General features: G+C 43.4%; 1 protein-coding gene and 1 pseudogene across 3 annotated transcripts; both read left to right on the forward strand.

Annotated features, from left to right (window-relative positions):
• Positions 1-103: 103 nt before the first annotated feature.
• PHF7 (PHD finger protein 7) lies at positions 104-18,007 on the forward strand. 3 transcript variants are annotated; one of them, XM_037797767.1, is made up of 11 exons: positions 104-829; positions 2,059-2,171; positions 2,940-2,992; positions 3,451-3,542; positions 13,090-13,191; positions 13,569-13,693; positions 14,143-14,302; positions 14,835-14,941; positions 15,419-15,535; positions 15,966-16,090; positions 16,304-18,007. In XM_037797767.1, the coding sequence occupies exons 2-11, from the start codon at positions 2,128-2,130 to the stop codon at positions 16,528-16,530; spliced, it is 1,152 nt and encodes a 383-aa protein (XP_037653695.1). In that variant the 5' UTR covers positions 104-829; positions 2,059-2,127; the 3' UTR covers positions 16,531-18,007. The 3 variants fall into 3 exon arrangements, with proteins under 3 accessions (XP_037653695.1, XP_037653704.1, XP_037653692.1); XM_037797776.1 differs by lacking the exon at positions 2,059-2,171; XM_037797764.1 differs by having other exon boundaries at positions 104-2,992.
• On the forward strand, positions 8,228-9,125 carry LOC119505107 (annotated as a pseudogene).
• Positions 18,008-22,475: the final 4,468 nt, after the last annotated feature.

Here is a 22,475-nt window from a genome sequence, read left to right on the forward strand (position 1 = left end):
CCGTCCCGCCCCTGGACTCTTCTTCCGCGAATCTGACTCCAGTTGTGGCCCAAGCGGTAGGCGGGCGCGCTCGCGCGGGAGGAAGGGGCGGGGCGGGCGCGCGGCCGTTCGCGCGCGGCAGTTGGTGGCCTTGTTCTGCCAAGGGTCGGCGTCGCTATCGTCCCCGAGGCCGCATCCCTGCGGGTGGTAACCCGCGTGACCCGGCCGCGTTTGCACGTTCGCCCCCTTCGCTGGCGCAATCACCGCGCTGGGCGGCCGCCCGTGAGGTAGCTACCACGGCTTGTGACGACGAATAAAGCTCCCGGACAGCGGCGCCCTCAGCCATAGCTGGGCGGGCGGCCGGGGCCGGGAGCGGCGACCCCTGCGCTCAGGTGAAGAGGGTGTGGCCGAGGCAACCTCCGGCCCGGCCCCGCACCAGCCGCCCGGCAGGCGCGACATGAGCCTGGCCCGGCACCCGCGGGATGCTCCTTGAGTCGCTGCTTCGGCTGTTACCTCCAGGGGGCGGTAGTGGCCTCACCGAAAAGTATTTTCCAAATAAATCATTGTTTGTTATTCTTGCGGCGGCAAGGACGGACACGTTTAGTTATTATTTTTAATTTTCTCAACAAGCATTTACCCAGCTTTTATCCGGAGAAACAACTTGAAAGCTTTTTCAAAGAAGCAACTGCCTGGTTAGAAAATCACGGACAGAGCAGCTTGTGGAAGCCCGCATTTGCAACGTCCCTGCTCAAATGTTTTGAAGATTGTTTGCATCCTGTAACTACCAGTGTGCCCAGATCCTACCCAAGGAACGTCTTGGTCCAGCGATGCAAAGAACTGAAGTTTCGAGGTTTTATTTCTATTGCTAGATGGGCGGGATGTCTCCCCATCAACTCCGAACTGCTCCTTAGTCAGCCAAAGTGGATGCCTTATGGGGATAGCATCCTTAGTGCACGCCCTTCTCTCTCTCCTCTTCCACCCATGTGCTTTTGTTGAGAAAGAAGCAGCCAAACCTCATTACTTCTGCAACTCATGGTTGGAAAAGGAGACTGAGCAAACATAAAGGAAGAGTGCTATATCCTTGATTTTCTGAGTGGCTAATTGCCTTAGTTGTATTCATGCAGCATAGTTGAAAGTTCCTGAAGATATCCATGCTCTCTTTGGTGATGTAAGCACATGGGTGCTGCAGTGTATGTCTCTGGGATGATCTTAATTCACTCAGCTCTCCTACTCAGAAATGCTGTCCTCCTCTCCCCTGGCTAGACATAGTCCTTCCTTCATAAGGGTGGGGTTTACTTCTTTTGTCCTCCTTTACTTTCAGGGGTTTTCTCTCTGAACCCATGAAAACTGTAAATTTGCAGTCTGCTGACATTGGTTGGGGGAGGAGTGGCAGGGTATCTTCTCTACTCTGGGGTATTTTCTTCTTGGCTCAGATCTAGACAAAGGTTGGAGACATGCTAAACCTCAGTGGCTATCTGAGCCTGGGGAGAAGACTGGAGCTAAGTGGGCTGATTTGTCCTTGTTATCCCTTGTCCTTTTCCTAGGAAAGAGCTAGTACCTTACCTAGCTTTTACTGGGTAAAATTAAGACAAAGGTAGCTTTTCTTTCTGAGTGCTATCATGCATTTAGTAGGTGCAGAGAATTAAAGAACCACTCAGGCAGTTCAAGCAGTGGTCTCGAGTTCTTAACACTGTGGTGGGATAGCAGAATAACATGGTAATTCATGTTGGCCTCTGGAGCAAGACTACTTGGGGCCAAATCCCACCTATATCACTTAACTAACTCTGCCTTTGGGTAAGCCACTTAACAGATCAGTGCCTCAATTTCCTCATCTTGAAAGTGGAGATAACATTAGTACCTACTTTATGGGGTTTTTGTGAGTTAACACATGTCCAGTGCCGAGAACAGTTCTTGGCGTGATATAATAATTATTGGCTATTAATACCCTTGATTCCGGGTATATTTTTTTTATTCCATCACATGGGTTGGTAGGTTAAGTGCATGGTTGCCTTGACTCTGTAGAACTTGATAACCAAATATGGAATTAAATTGCTGACTAAGCCCTGTTTATACTTATAGCTGGAAGAACCTGTATTGTCATAGTAACAGTATAGAAGAATTCAAGATAGGAGAGAGAGGCAGCAGCGAATGAAGACTGTAAAAGAAAAGAAGAAGGAACGCCAAAGATTGAGGTAGAGTAGGTGATGTAAAGGAGTTGGAGAGAAATTTTCCAATGGCCTCTGGTATATGCTGTACTTTTTGCCCACTTTGGAGGCTGAGGTTGGGCACACAGTTGGCCCCCTTCTGGAAGCTGCCCAGTAATCTGTCTTCCCAGGGCTGTCCCAGTTTACATATTTACATATTCTGGATACAAATATTCTGGCTCTGGAGCCCTCCTGCCCAGGTTCTCATCCTGCGTATGTTCACACTCTTGCTAACTATGTGACCTGGGACAAGTTACTTCATTTATTTATGCCTCAGCTTCCTCATCTGGAAAAATGTGCATAATAATAGCACCACTTTTTAAAAGGTTATGTAGATTCATTGAGTTAAAACAGGCAAAGTACTGAGAATAGTGCCTAGCAAAGTGGAAAGGCTCATAGTTAACTGTTAGCATTTTTGGTATGCTTTGTGAAGGAAGCTGAGAGTCAGAGTACATGGCAAAAGAAACAGAAAAAAAGTAAAAGGGGGGTTGCTCTTGCATTCAGTCATCGATGAAACTGAGCACCTCCAGATCTTGGGGTCAGAAAGATGGTTACGATCTGGGCCACACCCTCAAATAACTCAGTGGGTATGTTTTGTGCTTTCAAAAATATGGATTATGAAAAAAGAAACTGTCATAGCCTTTAGATATTTTGATCCTCCACCAGCCCATGGATGGCATTTTGTGGAAAATATTAGCAAGGGATGTCAGCAGGGTCATCAGATTCTACCTTAAACTTCTCCCTTCTGTTGTATAGAAAATCTTCCAAGACTAGGAGGGTAACCCAGAAGAAGCCGTCTTCAGGGCCTGGTAAGAAAGACTAGAGATTTTGTTCAGCCACTGCCTCCCAACCCCAGCAAAGAGGTCTACCTGTGTGGGGCAGCAAACTTGCTTCTCTTTCTGTCAACCCCACTTCCTTCCCAGATTCACCAAAATTCTGGAAAACTCAGGTCTGTAATTTGTATATTTTATGTCCAAAGTTCAAAAAGCAAGTGAATTAAAATAGAGTCACTTGCCCCCCCCACCACCAAAAAAAAAGATGAAGTGAACAGTTACAGCCAGCTCCTGCAGTGTGACCAAAATTATATATGGGTCTAACTCTAATGCCAAGTGACACCTTATCCCAACCTCCCTCCTTGCCAAAATGACCTTCTTAATACTCAACTCCTTCCTGTACTTAGAGAGTTGGTTACTTTCCCACTCTTCTCTTTCGTTCTTAATGGTCAGTGTGAGCTAAACATAGTTATTTCTTACATTCTCTTTGCCAGTTTGCCGGCTATGCTTTCAAGAAACTGGGGATCCCGAAAAATTGGGGGAATTTCTTCAGAAAGACAATCTCAGCGTGCATTATTTCTGTCTTGTGAGTATAAGGCCTCCTTTGCTTTGACTGTCCTGTAGCATTGCTATATAGTCTGTTCTCTTTCTTCATCCAGCCTCAGATCCATAGCCTGGTTTATTTGTTTTTCTTAAAAACTTTTTTCTTCTAAAATTTTGGCAGTATAAAGTATATACAATGAAACATAAATCTTCTCCCAATCTTCCTTCACCCTAGAAGCATCCACTGTCAGCAGTTTGAATGTCTTTCCAGTTATTTTTTCCCCAATACTCTTTTTTTATTAGGTATAATTTACATACTATGAAATGTACTCAAATGTATAGTTTGATGAGTTTTGATAAATGTTACCACCTTGTAACTACCACCCCAATCAAAGTAAATAATATTTCCATCACACCAGAAAGTTCCCATTTGTCCCCTTCTGGTCATTCTCCCCAACAGATATCGCTGTTCTGATTTTTGTTACCATAGATTACTTTTGCTTGTTCTTGTACGTCATATATATGGAATCATACACTGCGTACTCTTTTGTGTCTGGCTTCTTTCTCTCAACATAATGCTTCTGAGATTCATCCATGTTGTTGCTGGTATCAGTAGCTCATACCTTTGTATTGCCTAGTAGTAGTCTGTTGTATGAATATACCACAATTTGCTTATCTAGTCACTAGTTGATGGACGTTTGAATTGTTTCCATTTGGGGGCTGTTATGAATAAAGCTGCTATGAATATTCATATATAGTTTTTTTGTGGACTTGTGTTTTTACTTCTCCTGGACAAATGCCTAGGAGTGGAATTCCTGGTTGTATGCTAACTTTATATTTAACTTTATAGGAACTTACCAGATTGTTTTCCAAGTGATTGTACCAGTTTACACTCCCACCAGCAATTTATAAGAGTTCCAATTGCACAATTTTCTTGTCAAAACTTGGTATTGTCAGTTTTTGTAGTTGCTGATGTCAGAAATAAAGCGGTACCTGTAAGGGAATAAACGCTCACTCAGTTCTGGAGGAGAAAAGAATTTATTTTCGATCTTGCAATATAGGGCGTCCAGCCAAACACGTGGAAGGCTGGCACGCCAGAGGAAGAGAATGGCGATCTTTAAATCTCCTATTCCTAATTCGCAAGTCCCTCCCCTGTTTCCCCATTGACTGGGTACTGCAGAGGTTACAGCCTATCCGAGAACACTAACTAATTCATCTTTTGAGATTTTAATTTGTACAACCAATCCCAGAGAGCCAACTAGCTCATTATTGAGATTTTGAACTGATCAGCCAATCCCAGAGAGCCAACTAGCTCATTATTGAGATTTTGAACTGATCAGCCTATCCCCCCCAAATTTTTATTTTTTTTTGCTGTGAGTTCCCGCCTCTGATATTACCTCATATCTCTTTACATTCCAGTAACTATGGTTACTTTTCCATATAAGGAGCAGGCAGATTCTCTCTTCTCTTTGTCTGGGGCTTGTTTAAACTGGTTTTGCCTCCATTTCCCTTATTCCATGCTGTCTCTATGTGAAAACAAAACTTATTCCTTTCTTACAGCTGATTCTTTTTTTTTTTTTAATTTTAGCCTTTCTGCTGGATGTGTATTGGTATCTCCCCACCTTCCATGGTTTTAATTTGCATTTCTCTGATGACTAAAGATGTTGAGGTTCTTTTTATGTGCATATTGGTCCTTCACCTATTTTCTTTTGTGATGTGCCTGTACAGACATTTTACCCATTTTAAGAATTGGGTTGTTTGTCTTATTGTGTTGTAAGGGTTCTTTACATATCCTGGATACAAATCCTTTTTCAGATATTTGTTTTGTGACTATTTTCTCCCAGTCTGTGGCTTGCCTTTTCATTTTCTTGATGATGGCTTTTGAAGAACCAAATTTTTTTATTTGGGTGAAGTCCAGTTTATTAATTTCTTTCTTTTATGGTTAGTGCCTTCTGTGTGTCCCAAGAAATACTTGCCTACCCATTGAGTTACCTTGTTGCCTTTGTCCAAGACCAATTGACTAATCCCCACCCTGATCAGTGGGGCTCCGTACCCCCACAGAAGCATTGAACAACCAGCAAGAATTGGCAGGAACATCTTTCTCAAAGCTCCAGAAAACATTTAAAGGACTGAAGTAACAGGGCAAGCACCAAATCAAGAAAAAGGCTACTCAGTTAACTCTATCCCTGAAGTGTAAGGCCTATCTCTAAACTTTGAGATGCTGATCCCCTAGCATATGTTGTCACAAACATTGGGACTGGCGGTTTGATGTGCTGAGCCCTCGAGCATGGGACTTGCCCTTATGAAGCTCATTACCACAAAGGAGAGTCTAAACTTATATGTAATGGTGCCTAAGAGTCTCCCCCTGAGTACCTCTTTGTTGCTCAGATGTGGCCCTCTCTTTCTCTAACTGAGCCATCTTGACAGGTGAACTCGCTGCCCTCCCGCCTACGTGGGACCCGACTCCCAGGGGTGTAAATCTCCCTGGCAATGCAGAGTATGACTCCCGGGGATGAATGTGGACCCGGCATCGTGGGACTGAGAGTATCTTCTTGACCAAAAGGGGGATGTAAAATGAGACGAAATAGTTTCAGTGGCTGAGAGATTCCAAATGGAGTCGAGAGGTCACTCTGGTGGACATTCTTATGCACTATATAGATAACACCTCTTAGGCTTTAATGTATTGGAATAGCTAGAAGTAAATACCTGAAACTACCAAACTCCAACCCAGCAGTCTGGACTCCTGAAGACAATTATATAATAATGTAGATTACAAGGGGTGACGGTGTGATTGTGAAGACCTTGTGGATCACACCCCCTTTATCTAGTGTATGGATGAGTGGAGGAATGGGGATAAAAACTAAAGGACAAATGGGGTGGGATGGGGGGATGATTTGGGTGTTTTTTTTCACTTTTATTTTTTATTCTTGTTCTGGTTCTTTCTGATGTAAGGAAAATGTTCAGAGACAGATTGTGGTGATGAACACATAACTATGTTATTATACTGTGGACAGTGGATTATATATCATGGATGATTGTATGGTGTGTGAATGTATTTCAATAAAACTGAATTTAATTAAAAAAAAAGAAATTAACAAAAAAGAAAAAAAAGAAAAAGGCTACTTAAAAGCAGTAGGATCTCCAAGAACCCTGACTGGCCCCTCCCCTACTCCTCACCAGCTTGGCTCAGAGCCAGCCCACACTCTCAGTGCACAGATCCCTATTCCTGGTTCTGAAGGGAGCAGAGTAACCTTCTGCACATACTGGAAGCATGTATGTCTGGCCCAATCTGGTGGTAGCCTCAGGGACTCACCACCCAAGAACTTCTGCATGTAGAAGGCAGTTCATAGAGCTCTCCCACAGAATGCTTTAGGAGAGCAGTCAAGTTGTGCTGCCTGGGACAAGAGATTGTTGACTGTAGGGCATACAGGGCAGTAGCTGGGATCATGAGGAAACTGTTTCCTAGGGAAGAGGAGACATTTGGAACCATGTATATGGGGGAATTCCTAGGAGCATACACACATGCTTGCATGGATCAGGGATGCCTATACCCTTAGGCCTGGAATTATTCTTGAAACTGATTGTTTTGACAAGCCCTGAAGGAGAGCGCTGTGCAGGTCAATCTGCAAAGACTGGGAAAGCTATTTTCTTTTTTTTTTTCTGCTTTTTTTTAGGTTGTTGTTGTTGTTAGCTCCTGACATTGCTGTCATAATACTAGCTGGATACAGGCATAAGGAACAGATGCCTCAGGGTCTGAATTCCAGGGATGACACATTAAAATATCAAAATGTTCGGGTTTCAACAAAAGGTTACAATACATACAAAGAGACAGGATGTGCTGGCCCAGGAAAAGGAGAAGATTAAAGCACTAGAAACCATCAATGAGGAGGACCAGACCTGGGACAGATCAGACAAAGACTTCCAAAAAATGATCCTCAGTATGCTCAAAGAGCTAAAGGAAAACATGGACAAAGAACTAAAGGAAATCAGGAAAACAATAGATGAACACAGAGAATGTCAATAGGGAGATGGAAGCTATGAAAAGGAACGAAACAGAACTGAAGACCAGAGTAATGGAAGTTAAAAATTCCCTAGAGGGGTTTAACAGCAGATTGGAGCTCGCAGAAGAAAGAATCAGAAAACTTGAAAATAAGACAATTGAAATCATTCAGTCTGAGGAACAGAAGAGAGAATATTCAAAGAAATAATGAATGAAAACTTCCCAAATTTAATGAAAGACTTGAATGAACATCCAAGATGTTTAACGAACTCCAGACAGTATAAACCCAAACAAACCCACTCCGTGGCATATTATAGTCAAACTGCCAAATGCCAAAGATAAAGAATTCTGAAAGCTGCAAGAAGAAACATGTCACATACAAGGAAGCCTCAATAAGATTAAGTTCCGATTTCCCATTGGAAACCATGGAGGCAAGAAGGCAATAAGATGACATATTTAAAGTGCTGAAAGCAAAAAATTGCCAAACAAGAATTCTATATATGGCAAAACTGTCTTTCAGAAATGAGGGAGGTTAAGACATTCCCAGGTAAACAAGAGCTCAAGGAGGTGGGGGCAGCTGAGTTAGCGTCCCAACTCCTTGGACTCCATTTGCTATTCTCTTCTTTCTTCCCCACACCTATCTGTTGGTGGTGGGCATTCTATTTGCATTTCTTTTCATTCGTTTCCACAGCTTTTTAAATTTTAGCCTTGGGGGTAGTAGGAAAGACAGGAAAAGGGAAGGGAGGAGAGTAGTGGCAGAAGAGGAGGAAGACATGTAGATGAAGAAGAGGATTAACCTGGAGTTAAGGAACAGAGCTCCAGAAGAGGTAGCAGAGTTAGTCCTCAATAATTGCCACTGTGTCAGTGGGGAAATTGAGAGTCTGATTGATACTTTTAAAGAACTGGAGTTTCTGAGTGTGGCTAATGTGGAACTAAGTTCACTGGCCCGGCTTCCCAGCTTAAATAAAGTTAGAAAGTTGGAACTTAGTGACAATATAATTTCTAGGGGCTTGGAAATTCTGGCAGATTAACCTACTTCAATCTGAGTGGAAACAAAATCAAAGATCTCAGCACAGTAGAAGCTCTGCAAAATCTTAAAAATTTGTAAAGTCTCAACTTGTTTAACTGTGAGATCACAAACCTGGAAGATCATAGAGAAAGTATTTTTGAACCACTGCAGCAAATCACATTACTTAAATGGATTTGATCAGGAGGATAATGAAGCACCAGACTCTGAAGAGGAGGATGATGAGGATGGAGATGAAGATGATGAAGAGGAAGAGGAAGATGAAGCTGGTCCACCTGAAGGATGTGAAGAAGAGAAGCAGGAAGATGAGGATTAAGATGAAGCAGGCTCAGAATTGGGAAAGGGAGAAGTGCGCCTCTCATACTTAATGAAAGAAGAAATTCAGGATGAAGAAGATGATTATGTTGAAGAAGGGGAAGAAGAGGAGGAAGAGGAAGAAGGTCTTCGAGGGGAGAAGAGGAAACGAGATGCTGAAGATAATGGAGAGGAAGAAGATAACTAGATCGTTCTAAGACTAGGTTCCGTAATGTTCCTGGATTTGCAGTAGAGCGATCATGTCTTCTTTGTTTCTTCATGTACAATAGCTATCCCAGAAGAGATCGTGTAACTTTTTATAAGAAAAGAGTGGTTTTACTATTTTTGCCTTTTTATTATTCCAAATAAGATTTATTATTCTGTTTATGAACATATTGTATGTAGAGAAAAATTTTCATTGATCCCCATTGTGAAATTCCCTAGCAATTATTTGGAATCTTAGTTTTTCTAATTCAGGTTCACTGTGTTAGTCATTTTTGGCCCATAGTTAAAACAGGATAGCTTTTACACAGGTTTAGTATGGCGCATTTCATTCATAAGGTTTCAAATTTATTTATAAACTAATTGAAATCACAGTAGGCTTTAACATGGAATGGCAATAGTCTCTTGAATCATAAGTTGGTTTTTTTTTCAGAGGTGACCCAGAAACCTTTAGTTCAAAGACAGTGATTTTTTTTTTTTTTCGCTGAGAGTATTTGGGTACTTTTTGTCACGTGTGTAACTTGGAAAGTAGAAGCAGAATCTTAAAGGTTCTATTCAGCAATAGAGTTCATGGATTTTATGGAGGCTTCTGAAACCTCTGTTAAGCCTGGTGACTGATAAGATTTTATTTTTGAAGGAAAAATTGCTTATACTAAGTTTAGAAATATGCAGGTGAGCCCTTTTTTTCTTCAAGCTGCAGATCATGACATGCCAGGGGTTTGTTTTGTTTTGTTTTTAGGTATGCATTGTTTTTCCTCTCAGCAATTCCTTTATGATCACCTACCTTTCTTGTTTCACTTCCCTCCTCTGTCTCAAAAAAAAAAAATTTGGAAAACTTGTGGATACCCAGGAAAACCTTCAGTCTTATATCAGAACCACTTTTTTCAGATCTGTCTTAGTTTTAAATGACCTAGTGAAAGAAATTGAGTATTTTCTGTGATAGAAATATTATTATCCACACAGTTTTATGCAGCAGGTTCTGCTTAAATGTAAATCTCTGTTTCTTGACGACATGTATAGACTGCATTGGTAAGATGGAGAAAAAGAAGCAGGGGAGGCTTTTGGAAGCAGCATCATTGTTCTTCAAAAGTCAGAACAATTGCTTTGTTGATAATTAATGAGACATACAAGTCAATATTTTTAAATTGGCTTCCCAAATGATTTGGATAGTACTTTGCAAAGTATTTTTAATTTTCAATTATTTGTCATATAGTTATAAAGCATTACCAGATATTACAGCATTTAATTGGAATATAGTAGGCAGTTGGGAAATTATTTGAAACTAAATTGATATTGAAATTAAGATTTGTTTCCAAATGGATGTCTAGTAAAAATATAAAAGTATTTGGGATAAGTGTGAGTGTGCATGTATGTATTCTTTGTATGGCTAGTAAATGAATTATAATGAGTAGACAAAAAGTACATTTCCCTTTTTGTCATGGAGGCTCCACTCAGCTATCTAAATTTTTTTTCCCTTTGTTTTGAAAATTTGTAATTATTTTTTAAGTTGGTGTCAGCAAATTAATTGAAGTTATGTTTAAATACTGGGGCACATTTAAATTACTGAGTATAGTTCTACTTTTTATTTTTTTATTTTGAAATGTAATACTTTGGGGTTTTAAAGCAAAAATTACAAAGTTAATTGTGGAGAAACTAAAAAATTTGCACAGCTGAAATAAAATTTTTGGGTAAGTTTGGTGGAGGGATTGAGATCTCCAAAAGACTTAACATTTTACTCCTTTTTAACAATTGAAGTGCCCCATTTTAGTCCATAAAAATTTTCATCGCATAGTATGGCAGATTATAAAACTTATTTTTAAAATTAAATCTATATATTGACTTTCTTATCAATCATCTTATTGTGCAATCAAAAATAGAGTTCTTTGGTTTGAAAACAACAGCCTTCAGATAACTTATAAAACTTATTTAGCGCCAACTTGAAAGGTGAAATCACTGCCCTCCCCCCTACGTGGGATCAGACACCCAGGGAAGTGAATCTCCCTGGCAACGTGGAATATGACTCCCGGGGAGGAATGTAGACCCGGCATCGTGGGATGGAGAACATCTTCTTGACCAAAAGGGGGATGTGAAAGGAAATGAAATAAGCTTCAGTGGCAGAGAGATTCCAAAACGAGCCGAGAGATCACTCTGGTGGGCACTCTTACGCACACTTTAGACAACCTTTTTTAGGTTCTAAAGAATTGGGGTAGCTGGTGGTGGATACCTGAAACTATTAAACTACAACCCAGAACCCATGAATCTCGAAGACAGTTGTATAAAAATGTAGCTTATGAGGGGTGACAGTGGGATTGGGAATGCCATAAGGACCAAACTCCACTTTGTCTAGTTTATGGATCGATGTGTAGAAAAGTAGGGGAAGCAAACAAACAGACAAAGGTACCTAGTGTTCTTTTTTACTTCAATTGCTCTTTTTCACTCTAATTATTATTCTTGTTATTTTTGTGTGTGTGCTAATGAAGGTGTCAGGGATTGATTTAGGTGATGAATGTACAACTATGTAATGGTACTGTAAACAATCGAAAGTACAATTTGTTTTGTATGACTGCGTGGTATGTGAATATATCTCAATAAAATGATGATTAAAAAAAAAAAAAAAAAACTTATTTAGCTTTGTGGGTGGTATTTTCATGAAAATAAGTAAGGGTGGGTTTTATATTTTGTAGAGTTTTTGGTCCTGTTTTAATGCTCTTTGTATGGCAGTATGTATATAGTGTGTTAAGTTCCTAAAGAATCTCTCTTTAAAAAACTTTGAAGTTAATACTTCTGTGCAACTGTGTTTTGAATAAAGCCATGACAGTGTTAAAAACATACCAAAAAATGCAGTAGTCCTGATCGTTCTTTTGTTTTCTGACTGTTCCCTGTTTTTTTCTGACTTCTGTAACTTAAATTTTTTGAAACTGAATTGCTTAGGATAAATCAAATTTGTGTTATAACAATTAATTTCAGTGTATGACATTTACTTTTTCAACACAATTGGGGGCTATGAAGGTCTTTTTAAAAACTGAGAAACCATTTGGAAGTTAACTCATTCAAACACTTGGATATGATATGAAGCATTGGTTTAATAGTTTAACTTGTCATCTGCCTTATTACTTTTTTCCAAGAATCAGAAAAATTTCTGGATTCCCTTAATTTTTCTGTTAGAGTTGCAAATTGAGCCAGTGCTTTTGTATTTTGATTTAAAGTAATACCTTTTTACCTATAGTTAGCTAAAGTGATTATAAAACTATTGTACACCAATAGTTTTCTAAAAATGAGTTCAGAGTCTCCATTTATACTGTATAATGTTTATTTTCAGATTCCTTCTGATGCTATAAATACAAATATACATAATTCTTGTATGTTTACCTTGAGTAAAGCAAATCTGATACAAACAAAAAGAAAAATAATCTGAGCCTCCATTACACATTTCATATAATTACTGCAGGAAGTCCAGCACCCTCCCCAGTGTTTTGGAAGATTCATGGAGGGGGTGTGGGGGGGTGATGGGGGGGTGGGGCGGGGTGTGCTGAAATTCCTCCCAGTGTGTGTTAACAGAACAGTTTAGCTTCTTTTTCCTTGATTTCTAACCCCCGACTCTGCTTTGGGGTTTTTCAGAAACAAAGGCCCTTTAAAATATGTTTTTAAAGAGAAGTATAGATCCTCCCCTATAATGCAGATTGGCTTCAGTAAGGAGATTTTAAAGTGCTTGTTCCCCTTCTTGAAGAGAATATGTACCCTGAGAAGAGTATTTATTCTGTACTGAGAACCCAGGTTCTGGACCTCTGTAGCCTTGATCAAGTCACATCATCTCTCAAAAAGTGGGGATGATTACAGTACCTCCCTCCTAGTGTGTTGTTACAAAGATTCAATAAGTTAATAATTAAAAAGTAAATGGAGCTTTTGTTAAATAAGTTACTCTGTAAATGCAGTATACATTCCACCAAGTTCTATTTCTTAGCTTTCTGCTTACCCTGACATCTCCACAACTCCCTGTGCTGTTTCACTGATCAGCAATGTTGACAGCCTGGTTCTGCTGCCCCCCAGATCCTATCTAGCAAGCTGCCTCAGAGGGGCCAGTCCAACAGAGGTTTCCATGGATTCCTGCCTGAAGACATCAAAAAGGAGGCAGCCCGGGCTTCTAAGAAGGTTAGAATCCCCTGAAATGGCCTTGGAGTAGGCTGGATTTTCTCTGCCTCTTCTCAGATATCTCCCATCATCCCTGCTTCTGTTCTTTCCCCTAGTTGCCTGTTTAGAAGTCAGAGGACTTTTGAATTTCCCAGTTGGTTCTTCTCTTAAGTTCTATACTCCTCTGGAGTGTAGTGTCCTAAGTGAAGAGAGAGAGCCAACATCGTGAGAATTCAGTGCTGTGCAAAGCACAGCTCCAGTGTGCCCCAGAACGTTCAGGAACACTGAGGAAAGGGAATGGCTGTTGCTTCATAGAAACTCCATTCCATAGAAAGATGTGCCGCAGGGTTCTGTCTTTCTCAGGGGGCTGTTCGCACTGTTTGGAATCTCATTTGCAGATCTGCTTTGTGTGCAAGAAAAAAGGAGCTGCTATCAACTGCCAGAAGGATCAGTGCTTTAGAAACTTCCATCTGCCTTGTGGCCAAGAAAGGGGTTGCCTTTCACAATTTTTTGGAGAGTACAAGTGAGTAATGAAAGGGAAAGTCGGGCTGCCCTTTTGCAGCTTGCTGTTTAGCCATTAATGAAACCAGAATCTGGTTCTCACAGTCCTGTTTTTATTCAACAGTAGGCCTCTCCCTTCTTTCAGTAACGGGGAAACAGTGTCTTAACTTGAGCATTTCCCAGGGTTACTTGTTGCTCCCATCCCCGCCTTAAATTACAAACAGCTGGGCTTCTTAGCTGTTTAGAACTAAGTGGGATTTTCAGGAATAGGAGGCTGTGGAGACAGTCCCAGAACTTTGCTCTGTGGAAAAGCAGCTGTTAGGCATGCAGCTGTTTTTCACCTTTGCTTCTCTTCCCCTCCATGAGAATGGAGGTTCATGGGGCACTGACATGGGTGGTTGATTACCCTACGTAGATCTAGAAAACTTCATCCGTAACAAATCAGAAACCAAGTCTGTTTCCCCATCACAGATCATTTTGTGGAAAACATCGCCCAACACAGGACATTCCAAGGAGGGATGTCAGGGAAGAGAGCTGTATCCTATGTTGTGAAGACTTATCCCAAGCAAGTGTTGAAAACATCCAGAGCCCTTGTTGTAGTCAAACCATCTACCACCGCAAGTGCATACAGGTGGGACTTTTTTTGCCCTGGTGATCTTCCATAATTGCTTTAGTTCCCTGCCTAGAACCATATCAACTTCAGAGCTCCATCTAGAGGCCTCTATGTAGGGCTGGTTTTGAGCAGTCAGAGTAAAGTCAGCCTGGCCTGTAGGTCCTCAACCATGATGAGATTTAGACGGAGCAATATTTTCAAGGTTGCTAGAGAAAATAGGCTCATCCTAGGAGTCCTTAACCTCAAAATCAGCCTTGCATCCTGAGATGAAAGAAAAGGGAAACACATATCCAGGTACTTGACCCCTACTGAGTCAGAACAGCCAAGCCCTGGAGCCACACTGACAGCTGAGGCATCTTGGTCCTGGCTGTGACACTGGATTTGTAGCCCTCACCCATAGCCCACCCACATTCCTTCCCTCATAACCCCTAGCTGAGCTCTCGACTCGCCTAACAGCAGCATCCTCTTTGTGGAATGGGAGTGTGAGTGAAAAGAAGGTGGTCAAAGACAATGTTTACAAAGACTAAGCCCTTCCATGTTTCTCTTATAGAAATATGCCCACATATCAGCAAAACATTTCTTCAAATGTCCACAGTGTAACAATCGAGAAGAATTTCCTCAAGAAATGCTAAGAATGGGAATTCATATTCCAGACAGGTAACAGAAACTCTAATGCAAAAATTGAGCCCGGGAGTGGGTTGCCTGTATTTCTAGAGAGGAGGTGAGTGTGAGGATAGTTCAGAGAATAAAGCAGCAGCCCAAGGCATTGAAATACAGTGAAGAGGGAAGGGGGGAGGGAGCGCTTTTCATTATCAAAAGAAAAGGAATGGCAAAAAAAGGCTGGGAGGAGCATGTTTCTGTAAAGTGAGCTTTGGAAGATCAGAATTCTCTGGAGGATCTGGGAGTTCTTGAATCCTAAGGTGGAAATAAGGAACCCCCAGGTTCCACTCATCCCGCTTCAGCCTTGCTCCATGACCAGGCTACTTGCCCAGCCTTGTTGAGAGTATTCAGTCAGTCTGTGCTGAGCTCTTTTGCTGTGCTTTAGTTTCAGTTCTTCCTAGTTCCTCCCAGGTGGACAGAGATTTCACCAATGCATTGTGTGTCACTTATGCACCATTTCTTCTCCCACTGCAGAGATGCTGCCTGGGAACTCGAGGCAGGGGCTTTCTCAGAGTTATATCAGCGCTATCAACATTGTGATGCCCCCATCTGTCTGTGTGAACAAGGCAGAGACAGCTTTGAGGATGAAGGGTAGGGAAAAGCTCCTGGCTAGGAAAAGCTCTGATCAGTGCCATCTTATGTTAGACCTTGGCATGGTTATTAGGAGCATGGAATTCACTTCTGTCCACAGACCTCATGGTAGACACAATTGCTAAGTCCCATTCTTCACCAGCTCCTGACTTACTCATGTGCAAGTGAACAGATCTCTCTCCACAGTGTCTGCTTCTCCTTGTGCCTGGTGGAGAGACACTCAGGGCCAATTCCTTTCCAAATCAGGGAAAATGGCTGTGCCTGACTGCAGGGCCCTGGGATCGACACTCAGCCTCTCACATCCTTTAAGGGTAAAATGTACGATAAGAAATGCCTGGGAAGCTCTCAGCACAGGCGTGGCCTGTAGCAAACATCCCGAGAGTGGTAGGTATATTTGCCTCCACAAATCTTTCCTTGATTCTTCCTGTAGGAGGTGGCGCCTCATTCTGTGTGCTACATGCGGATCCCATGGAACCCATAGGGACTGCTCCTTTCTTAGATCCAACAGTAAGAAATGGGAGTGTGAGGAGTGTGCGCCTTCTGCTTCAGCCACAGGTGGGACTGGAGGGATGATCTGGTCTGAAGAACTGGGGTGGGGGGAACTCATGATTTGTGGGAAAGGAGGGAAGGCATGCTACCAGAGGGGAACTTTTAATTGGCACCTTTAGTTTTGGAAGGAATGTAGCTAAGGAGGAGCTTACTTAAGGACCTGCACCTGGGAGAGGGCAGAGAGTTGAGTTTTCCTCCTCCACCTTTCTTTCATCACAGACTACACATCTGAAAACTCAGGTGCTGTACCCTGCTGCAGCAGCACTTTCTACCCCGAGGAGCATTTCTGCAGAGACACCAGCCTGGAAGAGAATCCAGGCCCTTCTTGGAATGATTGGCCAGGACCTTCCTTATTAGAAAAGCCAGAGTCCTCTGGCAGCAGAAGAGGATATGACTGGCAGTCCAAGGGTGTCAAAATCGCTAAACGCTGCAAAACCCCCAAGTAACAGCTTCTCCTGAGCCACTGCTGCCAAGCACACAGGGATGAAGCGGCGCTCCTCCATCAGGTTTGGGGAGGGAACACTTTGGCGCTGTGAGACAAGGAATGGGGGCCTGCAGGGAGACTACAAGCCAAAGGGAGAGAAGTCCAGGGGCATGTGGGGAGAGGGGAGAGTCCAGATACCAACACCAGAAGTGTCTGTGGCTTTCTCCCTGATTCCCAGTGCACCCTTTCTTCTCTTCTTCCACCAAGATTCTTTCATCCTAATCTCGTTTTCATATGCCTCTTCTTGCTTCACCCACAGTTGTTATTATGCAAATAAAGGTTTTTCTCTCCATTGGTTTCTCCTTATCAGTTCACTCTGGAATTTGTCTAGCATACAGGAATCTGGAGGGCAGAGTGTGGGATTAGGAAAACCCTTTTAATCTGTAAAATTCAGTGAATTAAATTTAGAACTTTCAACTTGGAATTAGGAAGCATGTTTTTGGAGGGAAATAGTTTGCAGGGAAATTGGCTATACAGAGGCAGAGATTTGGATCATTGTGCAATAAGCTGATGGGTTCTCACCAGGAAGGTCCATGCTGGACTGAGAATAGGCCATTGTTGCAAAGCTTGGAGTCCCAGACGCAAAAAGACTTGAGACTGCCGGGCTTGCATGGGATACAACAGACTCCACGCCCTCCAGGCTTGTGTGCGCTCCCCCATGGCACCAGTGAACAGCTCAGACCTGTGCCAAAGCCCGCACTACCCTGTGGTTCGGGGTGTTTCCATCGAGGGTGAGGGAGCCTGTCCAGGGCATCCCCATAAATTTGCACATCAGGATATTCATGTTAGGCAAGGCAGCTAGGAGGGGAAGCTGGTAGAAGGCCTAGGGAGAAATTGAATAAAGCCTATCTAACATTCCTATGTCTTTATTGATTACATGGAATTTGGTTAGCGAAGGAACTCAGGGTTATTGCCAGATACTGAGTTTCTTGGGTCTCACTGAGTGGCTGTAACTCACAGTGGAGGAGGGCATTCTCCTACAAATGTTGCCAACCCCTGGAGACTTATAGCCAAGGTTTATACAGTCATCGCCTTCCGATTTGAGTTTTGCTTGGAATCATTTGGGCGGCCATTTGTGTCTCTATTATCAAAGTAATGTAGGCAAAATAATATAGATTTTTAAAGTCTAATATTAAGAGGAATGTAAAAAAGTCTTCACTCACCCTTTCCCAACCTCACTCCTATTCCCTAAAGGCAACTAATTTTCATTTTTTAAAGCTGTTTTAAAATGTATAATTCTTAGATTATTAATTTCCTTTTATGCTACATAAGGATTTGGCACTTTAAAAATCATCTCATTAACGGGTATGGAATTCCTGTTTGGGTTAATGGAAAAGTTTTGCTAATGGACAGTGGTGATGGTACAACACTGTGAATGTAATTATCACCACTGAATTGTATGCTAGAAAATGGTTAAAATGGGAAATGTGTTGTATATATGTTACCACAATAAAATATTTTTAAATAACCCTCCCATTTTTCTTCTCCCGGTCTTTCCTACATAATTCCATCACAATTTGTTGTTACATCAACCTTCATTGTTTACATTATTATGACCCTGTAAATTCTGTTTACTACAGAGCCAGGCAGTACACTATGATTACCTACACGACTTTTTCCCTGAAATTAATAATCTCTTTTTAAATTTGCTCAATTTGCTATGTACCTATTGTTAATTCTTCCCAAATTGCCAAATGATCGATAAAATGCCTCAAAATACTATTTTTCACCCAGGCCAGGCATCAGATCACTATCAGTTGAACTTTTTTCCAGAAGACCAGTGTCCCAGTGCCTGCTCCTGAGCTGGCTGCTCCCTGGGCTGTCAGCGCTCTCCATGATTGCCCTTTCTCTTGATTTTCTCTCATGACTCAGTTTTATGCTTCCTCACCTGGGCTTCCAAGGACATTTTTGTCAGAGATCTGCAAGTAATGAGAGTTTTTAAATTGTGAATTTTAAATTCAATAATTTTAAAAAAACAATTCTTGCAATGATAATCTAGAAGGGGCACTTCCCCAACGGGAGGACAGGAAGATTTCCCAAATCAACCTCCCCGAAGTGGTTTTTCAATTGGATTTTATGCCTATCAGAGACAAAGAGCGAGCATCATCTTAGTTAACAGGTAACAGAGGTTTGGAGAATTTCGGTAGTTTATTCAGGAGTTACATCCTGTGACACCTGGGAAAGTGCCTCCCAGTCTGTGGAGATAGATGAAAGGCTTGTTTGTACCTGAGAGGTTTGGGGCAATAGAGTCAAGCTTATTCAGGTCTGGATGCAGACTTTACATTTACATATTGCTTCTTTGAGAGACTAAGAGCTCTCACCATAGCTCACTTCCAGCTTTGAAGGTTACATTTTAAGGCTACTTTACAATTTCCAGCTTGCTTACAGTTTTAAGATTATATTTAAAAAGTCACTGTTACAATAACTGACAACTGAAAGACATTTCCTAGAATAAGACTTTAGTTTCTTAACCTAGAGTTTCTATAACTTGGGTCACCAGACATGTTCTCAGGGATTTGTGGTAGCATTTTTCCTTTAAAAGGCATCCATTTGTGTACTACTCGATTGTGAGAAACACCATCTTAACTCCCTCACGGTACGCTCTTGACACTTGCTGCAATGGATGGGAGGTAGAGCTTGTGGCTGGGATTGGGGGTACTTTTTGTTGCCCAGACATTCAGCTGCGCTACCTCTGTTAAGTAGCTTTTACTTGCTTAGGGCTTTGTAGGCTCTTGGTCTAAAATTAACCTAAACCAGGTACAGCTGGCCTCATGGGTACCTCCTTAACTAGCAGGACAAGGCATGCACATGCATGCATGCACACACGCACACCTTTAACCACTTCTCATGATGATGGCTGCTGAGTTGATGGCTGTGCTCATACCTTGGGTTCATGAGCCTGTTGTTTTGCTTTTTAACACCAGATGGCACTGTTAGCATGGTGACAAAGAGGAATTCAAACCCTTAGACGGGGAGGTTGAGAATAGTTTATGAAAAGCCTGCTTCTTCTACTTTGGGATTCCACGGGATTCACTGATGTTCACTTGTTCTAGGCACAGTTGTTAGAGTTTATTCAGGAGGTGTGTTCCTCTTGGATTTAGAGGCTTCTAAACCTACTGATGATCTTCCAACATTGGTGGAATTCTCAAAAAGCACTGCCTTCATGGTCTTTCCTGGCCCGACATGGCCTTCCTAAACCCCAGCTGCCCCTTGGAACTGCCAGTCCCAAAGGGAATGGGTGATGTGGTTCTGTGGGTTCTTCACAAACACACATACGTGCACGCACACAATAACATGAGGGTCTCTTGGTCCAGGGACTCTAACCTCCTGTGGGCAGGGCACAGGTCCCTGTGAGAAAGAGCACCCCAAGGACACCATGTCAGCTCCCCATGTGTTCCCAGGCTGGTGGAGGTGAGCCGCTGCATCGTGGCCCCTGGTGTGGAGGTGTCCTGGAGACTAAGCCGGGAGCTCCATTCCAGAGGGGCCAGCTATTTGAAAGAGTCTCATGCCTTGTACATTTTGCCCAAAAAGCAACATGGCAGTTGAAAGCCACACATTCAAGAGTTGATGCTTTTCAGAAAATGAAAACCAAGACCAAAAAACTTTGCCCTCCCTTCTCCCTAGCAAACCCCCTCTAACCCCTTATTTTTGGAGGAACCGGGCTTCTTGACTCCAGTTCTTGACTTCCTGATAAACAGGAAGGTGCCGGCACCCCTCAGAGCATCTGAGACCTGTCTGGGCCATCAAAGCCATCCCCAGCCCCCAGGAGCAGACCGAGGAGGACCCCAGCCTCGCCAAAACAATTCCCCATTGTGCTCCCCTCCCTGGAAATCATGGATTTGTAAACAAGCCCTTACATTTAGAAGAGTGCCGCCCTGGCTTTGTGCCGGCTTGTTGTTTTTTCTTTGCTGAACAATGTCCTTTCCAGTAGGGCCAGCCGTTCACACCATTGTCTGAGACCCTTGGGCTACAGGAAACAGTGCCAGATTCTTATCAGCTGGGGGTGGGGGTGGTCCAGAGTGAACAGATGAGGTCATGTCCACAAAGCAAGCTGCTGGTCTGCCGCGTCATCCTGGCCACTCTGGGCTCCCAGTGTCTCTAGTGAGGTGTCTTCATCTGATGGCAGACAACGGGACGCCGCACCAGGCCTCCAGTGATTCCCTGTGGAGTCCTCGCCAGCCTGCAGCTGTCTCCTTGCCCTGGTCTTCCCTCTCTGCCCAAAGGAATATTTGTTGCAGGGAGACGTGCCCTCCCTCACCGGCAGAACCCCTGAGCAGGCTCTCAGCTGACTGCTGGCGCCCAGTGTGAGATTGAGGGTGGAGTCCCTTACCAGGTCTCCCTGGAGACTTTTGCAGCATTTCCTAACTTCAGTGGAGAATGACTTTTTAAAAGGCTGCATTGAGGAACCAGGAGTTTCCTTAATGAAAATCCTGTGGGGAAAGTGAAAGGCTTCACTGGGATGCAGCCTCTAAGGGAGAGGGGCCCGGCAGTGGTGCCCACGGCAAAGGCGGGCAAGGGCCGGTGGGAAACGGGAATAGGGCAGCAACTGCCCTCCCCTCCCCTCCTTGGCACTAGAGGGCGGGCGAGTCCGGAAGAGGAGCCAGGGCCGGGGCCCAACAATCCCGGAGCTCCTTATCAGGTATTGCATCTGAACCTGGCCCCACCTACTCCCCCTCTCTCCACCCCTGGGGCCAAATGTGTGGTCCTAGAAAACCCTGGAGATTTGTTCGTAGTGCGTGTTAACTCTCCTTACAGGAGCCCCTTCAGCCCGGGACTTGGATGGGGCCGGGGTGGGTCCTTACTCAGATAGAAATTGGGCTATTGCTGAGCAACTGTCTCCTAGTTCTAGGAAGATGTGGCTGGCTGGGGAAGCCTCGGTTTGCTGGCCTAGGGGCTGGCAGAGGCCTATGAGCGAGTCCTCCGAGGACTTACCTAGCTGGAGCTGCAGCCAGAGCCACTCAAGGGGAGGACTGCCTGGCAGGGGCAGGCCAACGCTCCCAGGAGCCGCTGCCTGCCCTCTCCTGGAATCAGGGGGTTCTAGGGGGGTCTAGGTGCTGACTCAGGCTTAGCTGAAAGAAATGGAAGCACAAAAGCACTTTGAGAAAGTAGCCTCTCACCCTTCCTTAGAAACTGGTCGGTGGGACTGCCGGCAGCTGTAGGCTTGGGGTGACTCCCAGCCCTTCACGAGGGATGGTGCCAGACCCAGGAGGGGCTGGAAGTGGGTTGGGGAGGCAGACTGGGTGTGGGAGGACAACAGCCAGAGGTAGGGCGCAGAGTCCAGACTGGTGGTTTTGCAGCCCTGAGCCTGGAGTGGCAGGTTGTGCCCTGGCATGGGTAATAGGAAACTGAGATGTGGCTATTCTGTCTGGGAGGTCAGGGCCTCCAGAGTTTACAGGCTTAGGAGGCAGAGATTAATAAATAAATCCCTTGCACTAACGGGGGCCACTACTCTAAGCAGCATTTTTCCAAAGTGTACTCTTCAAAACATTAGAAACATGGGATGTTAGCTGCTCTGAGGGAAAAAAGCAATAGGGGACCAAATGTTTGGGGAAATGTGTAGCCATAGGAGGCATGAAACATGCAAAATTGGGAGAGGAGAGATTCTCTCGGAGACATGGAAATTGGGAGAGGAAAGATCACCTTGGGTTTCTCAGGCCTTTCACAGGGCAAATAGGCAGTGGGAGTCAAGGGGACGGAGAGCCCCAAATTTATGTGACTATTGGCTCAGGCACTCTCCTGGGATCACTGTGCCAGAGGGCGCCATTTTTGGAAACACTCGGCTAGTCCCTTTCTCTAATCCTCTTTCCAGCTCCAAAGCTGTCTGGGATATCGTGAAACAGAAGCCAGAAGACCAGGGGAAGTTTAAGATTTAGAGGAAAAAGCTGTGAGGGGAAGATAGAGAGAAGG

This window comes from Choloepus didactylus, chromosome 1, assembly GCF_015220235.1.
Source record: "Choloepus didactylus isolate mChoDid1 chromosome 1, mChoDid1.pri, whole genome shotgun sequence".
NCBI lineage: Eukaryota > Metazoa > Chordata > Mammalia > Pilosa > Megalonychidae > Choloepus > Choloepus didactylus.